Source organism: Seriola dumerili, unplaced genomic scaffold, assembly GCF_002260705.1.
Source record: "Seriola dumerili isolate Sdu_G_001 unplaced genomic scaffold, Sdu_1.0 BDQW01000138.1, whole genome shotgun sequence".
Lineage (NCBI taxonomy): Eukaryota > Metazoa > Chordata > Actinopteri > Carangiformes > Carangidae > Seriola > Seriola dumerili.
This window is the reverse complement of record NW_019174393.1, coordinates 19448537-19454367: the sequence shown is the minus strand read 5'-3', so window position 1 is coordinate 19454367 and position 5831 is coordinate 19448537. Positions and strand designations below refer to the sequence as shown.

General features: G+C 40.5%; 1 protein-coding gene across 1 annotated transcript in view; it reads right to left on the bottom strand.

Annotated features, from left to right (window-relative positions):
* Nucleotides 1–3800, bottom strand: part of strap (serine/threonine kinase receptor associated protein) — an 8816-nt gene extending 5016 nt beyond the window's left edge. Inside the window, exons 1-3 of the mRNA XM_022749823.1 lie at nucleotides 3356–3800; nucleotides 1629–1764; nucleotides 244–325 (exon numbers count right to left, since the gene is read on the bottom strand). Coding sequence (XP_022605544.1) covers nucleotides 244–325; nucleotides 1629–1764; nucleotides 3356–3467 — 330 coding nt within the window. The 5' untranslated portion in view covers nucleotides 3468–3800. The remainder of the gene's footprint in view (nucleotides 1–243; nucleotides 326–1628; nucleotides 1765–3355) is intronic.
* Nucleotides 3801–5831: the final 2031 nt, after the last annotated feature.

Genomic DNA, 5831 nt, shown 5'->3' with positions numbered 1-5831 from the left:
TAAAAAAAAAAAAAAAAAAAGAAAAGAAAAGAAAAAAATCAAGATCAAACAAATTTGAAACAACCCGAAATAACTTGGATGCATCCCCCCTCATCATCGTTTTCTTTGTGCTGGCTACTTCTACCTTGCTCTCAATAAAGAGCTCCGACACCTTTGAACAAAAAAGGTAAAACATGGAACCTGAATCCATGTACCATGGATGTTATTACCACCATGTTATTTGAATAGTTCATCTGCACTGACCTGAGTAAAGGTGACAGTCTTCACGATGTGTTTGTGTGCCAGTGTGAGGACCTCGTCTCCACTCACTGCATCCCACACCTTTCTGAAAATCACAGAAGTCATGTTTTAACTGACAATACTTTATGTAGCCACACTGATTTAATAACATCCATCTCTCCACAGAGTGTGTTGGAGATCAGGATTTGCTCAGTGATTTGAACAAGACAATTACAACAGATATGTAACAAAAGACATAATAAGAAGGTATCTATCCATCCATCGCAGAAAATACACAAAAGTGACCAACTAATACAGGAACCAAAACAATGGCAAAATCCAATGATTCACTATGATGGACTGATCTGCTTGAGCAAGTGGGGCGTGGTGCTGACGATGCACATTAAACCATGGAGATAAATATTCAATTGCAAAACATATTTTAAAAATCAGTGATGCAACTTTTGACAGAATGACAGAACTAACAACACTCTTCTCCTTTATTATTTTTCTAGTCACTATTTTCTTACTCACTGCTGCTCTCCAGCACCATGGTGAGAACAAAAAGGCTTTTTGAGCTGCTACTCATATGTGAACTGTAATGAAAGAACATGTCCTTCATTGTAATGGTACAGCTCTTTCATGTATCTAAGACTTTCGCCAGCAGTGGGATTCTATGGATTTTACGTTATATCTGTCTGTGGCCACACAGTGTTTGTGTCCTGTTTTAAACCCAGAGAGCAAAAAACTAGTCTTCAATCTCTAACATAAAAATTGGTGATTCTACTGACCTATAAAAATGTGTCTGTTTTTCCTTACTTTAAACTCTGCACCTTTTCCATGTCCTGATCCTGAAGGAATGTAGACTTTTTTCTCCCCTATTTCCTCCTAGAGGGGCAGCATTTTAATGCTCTGAAGTTCACCTACAATGCAGGTTACCATGGCCAGTCCAGATAAACTTGAACCAGGTTTGTTATACCAGAAAACCTGAACTAAGCCCGAGGTAGCAGGTTAACCCACATGCAGGCCCCTGGAGTCAGGACAAAAATACTACCTCTTCTAATGCTCATGTTTTTATTTACCTGAACAATCATCAATTAGCAATTTGTTAACATTTACTGGACGTGTGTAATTTGCTTATGTAAGCAAGGAACATGGTGTGTTAAGATATCCTTACATCATCTATTTATGGAGGGTTTAGGAAATCAAATTATTGACCGAATCATGCAATAGACTTAAGTTATTGTCACAGTAATAACGTAACATCACATAACAATCTGTCTTTGAAGCAATAAGAAGCAGTCTGGGGTAAAGAGGTGCACTCAGGGTAAATAGGCTATTTAAGGCTGTTTTCAACATAGACATGTAGGCAGGAGTCTGTTAGCCCATTTAGGACTGCTGCTACTCACGCCGTGAAGTCAGCGGCGGCGGTGGCTGCTTTCGTGGCGTCTGTGTTCAGAGTGGCTCCCCAGACAGCACCTTTGTGACCCAGAAACGTTCCAATCCAGTCCCCTGTGTCTCCCTGGCGCAACATGGGCTTGCCATCTGACAAAGAAAAGCAAAGAGGATGCACGTGTTACATTACATTTACTCATTTGGGGACACTTTTATCCAAAGCAACTTACAAGTGAGGGACATCAGTAAGCCTCAATGCAGTAGGAAACCTTGGTGTAAGTACTACATCTATTTAATAATTGATGGAGATTGAATAAGGAAATACACCAAAAGTTCACAGTAAGAGCTAGTTAGACATGTTAAGGTGTTAGGAGAAGAGGTGCTCTCTAAAGAGATTCAGCAGCAGATTTGTTGAAGATAGAGAGGGACACTTCTGCTCTGATAGACTTTGGGCCCTGCTCAGACCTTGTATTAACATGCGTCCATCACAAGTGGTCAGCTCTAAGTACCTCAGTTCACACCTGGCTTTAAAATGAGGCACATGCGGCTCGATTGACCACTTGTGATCGGATCGCATTTCCTCCATTTTATGTGCAAATAAACAGGTATGTGTCGTCGTTTTAAGCCAATTGACAGACAGGTCCATTACTTGTAATTGTGTGTGTGTGTGAGAGAGTGAGAGAGAGCGAGAAAGTGAGCGTGCAAGAGGGGCACTGAGGGGTTGAGCGAATGAATGCATTGTGCACAGTGAAATAAAGTTTTATCCATTTGAAATAGTAAAATATTTTCCGTTCATTATAAAACTATGGCGGCACTAATCAGACTGTGGCACAGGACGTCAGTTGAATAGGCAGTCCTTCAATGTGGCCAGGACACATTTGTGTTCACACTGCTAAAAGAATGTGTACACGTGGTCCAGACCACCTCTGAATGTGGTCTGAGTGATCCGCTCTCAAATGTGTCCTCAATGTGTGTTGGGTAATTTCACACCTGAATTTAGAGCTGACCATTTGTGATTGAATCAGCCAGACAGATGTTAATACCAGGTCTGAACAGGGCCTTGGTAGCCTGTTCCACAATCAGGGAACCACAAAGTGACACTACCAGGAGACAGATGCAACATGGTCATAGAAGGAGAGCTGGTCATCAAACTTGACACCAGGTTTCTTGTGACCTTGAATGAGGTAAGACATGAAGAGGTGATTTTAATATTGATATCATGATGAAGACATTGATTGGCTGGGATGACCAGGAGTTCAGTCTTAGAGAGGTTTAGTTGTAGGTGGTGTTCCTTCATCCATGTGGAGAGAAAGAAGCCTAGATCTGCACAGAGACAGTGACAGTGTACATCTTAGGACAGTGTACCAGCAGACCGACGTAACCTGTAGATACTGCTGTCCACAGGTGTCTGTCAGACAAGCCACAGACCGCCTCACTTAGATAACGTCTGATTTAGCATTGTAACAACAGCTTTCAGAAAGCCAGGTTTTAGGAAGAGGAAATGGGTTTAAATCACCAGTTTTAGAACCTCAGTATTGATAAAAGTGGTCATAGGAACCCTGCATTTATGGGCATTACTACAGAGACAGCAGACACATGATGGGAATTAGGCTGTTTTTTTTTTACAATACAGACAGGATTCGTCTTGGAACCACTTAGAGTGTCCAACGTTAAACGTTAAAATCTTTTCCGATATCTTGATAAACCTAATTTTTCCTTATATACTGCCCACAGGTCTCACCTTTGCAGGCGCTGATTAAGAAGTAGCCATATGGAGTGATTCCACTGAAGGCCAGGTCAACCACAGGCCGGGTGTGACCGGAGCAGGTGAGCGGAGTCTGTCTCATCGCCATGGTCTTCCAGCCGGGCCGGAGACGGTTCGCTCTGAGGGAGGAGGCGGTAGAATGCTAGCGGCTAGCTAGCTAGCAAGCTGGCTGGATAGGCTAGCAGGCTAAGAGAAAGACCAGACAACAAGCTAGCAGGTATTTCTGGTCAGTAATTTCCGTTAGCTCTGCTGAATTGGCTGTGAACGGCTGAGAAGTTATGAAGTAGGGTTGAGAAACTAAATGGTGGATTTCCCTCCCAGCAAAGGAATGGCTCTCGTGCTAATAGCTACAACATTGCAACTAACTAGCAACGTGCAACGCGGCGTAATTACCGCATAGATGATATAGCCGGTGTTCCGCTGCCCACAACAAGAGTCATACTTCCGGTGTGAAATGTTTCACAATAAAGGCGTCACCTCTTCAACCTGACTGCTGATTCACTGGGGAAACAGTGTTCAATATTAGAGAAATAAATAAGACATTATAAAATAAACAATCACGTGAATAACTATGACACGATTGTAATATTATCATGAGATTGTAAAATATCTCAAGTATCATAGCGAAATGTTATTTAATTCTACTTCTTTTCATAATAAGAGTTTTTTTGCATTCAATTGCATTATTTTTTACTTAATGTGTTTATTGTGTGTGTAAAAATTATATAATATGCAAAATAAATTGGTTCATTTTATTATTATTTTCTTACTTCTTTTGCTTTTATTTTGAAGGCTTAACGATGACTCTCTCCTGTGCGTCATGAGGATAAATGCATTTCGAGTGTATTTCCGCCCCCTACAGGACAATAATTGCCTACTTGATACTGATAAATCATCTTTGATTTAAGATATCATAAGGAGTTTATCCTCAGATGTATTTGTCTTCTACTCCTGTATTGCAGCTGAATGATTATCTTAAATATCTCACACCTGAGATTTCCAATATTTCTCTTAAAATCTTCTATATTATATAACCTACTACTTGATAGGAGATTAAGATATCATCAAGTACAGTAAAGATTATTTCAGACTAAACACTAAACACACACATTTCCCATTGTCCCATGACTAATATATCAATAAATGGTGTATAAATGTTTTCTTCTTTGTCCTCTTAATTTTTTGTATTTACCTATAGGCTACAGTAAATTTTGCCAAAACTATGAAATTTGTAAGTGTAAAGAATATTTAGCGTACAGGAAAATGTGAGTATAAAGTAGTAGTACTTTTGCATTTTGCTCTATTACTCTGAGACTATTTACACTAGATAAACTGATATGAGAATAAACTCAGAATTTGCATTTGAAGTCAGATGTGTCAACTGAGCCTATAACTTGGGAACTGTTAATAATGAACTTTGTTTTGTGAGAAGGCCTACCCTATAGGTTGTAGAGTATTATACTCAAATAATGTTAGAACAATCATTCTCATTTTAATTGCGTTCAAACGTTTGAATGGTCACAAAAAATGGCTGATTATCTGATTTGTGGAATTAGACCCCCGACTTACCCTACTAGGCTATATTACTGTGATACCAAAGTGACATATAGGCTACTAAAATGAATATAGCCTACATGTACTTATAGCCCCAGTGCTCCAGGTCTTAATTAATATTTCATTATTAAGGATAAGATAGTAGTATTGGACCACTAGCCTTGGTTATAAATTATAATCAATCATCAGACAAAAAGTATGTTTATGTAGCATATTTTGTGCCCATGTAAAATTTATTGTATCAGAACTTTCCCTATAGGTTAAATATATCACCTTCTGCTCAGATGCTTCTAAATCACAGACTATTAGAAGCCATTTCAAATCTATTATATATCAATTCAAACTCTGAAACATGTAAAATGACAGATGTTGGTGGGACCAGTAACTTTAAAAGAAAATAGTGCGTATAAGTGAGGAGAAACTTGTCTATAGCTGATCTCCAGAGGGCGCATCCAGCTCCTGATACTCTGCGTCTGATTACGCGGGGCAGAGCAGAGCTGTATTACCACTCTCTGAGGATCCAGACAGTGTGAGGCTGCAGCAGGATGACAGAGAGCGGGGAGTGTGCCTTGCTTCACGGCTGCAGGCAGAGATGGCGTCCTGATGCCGGTGAATAAGCAGAAAAACAGAGCAGAGGGAGGGGAGAAGGATGCGGGCAGCGGATGATGAGAAGCTGCATCATTCAGAGCATCACATGGCAGGAGGTTACTCTCTCTGATGACGATGACAGCGCTTTGTGGATAATTACGGATCTTTATTGTTCCTTTTTACATGAGCTTTGAAACAGCGGTGTGATTCCTCAGAGGGGCGGCGGCGGTGGGGGTTTGTTGCCTTCCTCGGTTGTTTCTCCCTCCTGCGGGGCTCTCTGCCTCAGAGGGCAGAGGGAGGGAGTGGGGCG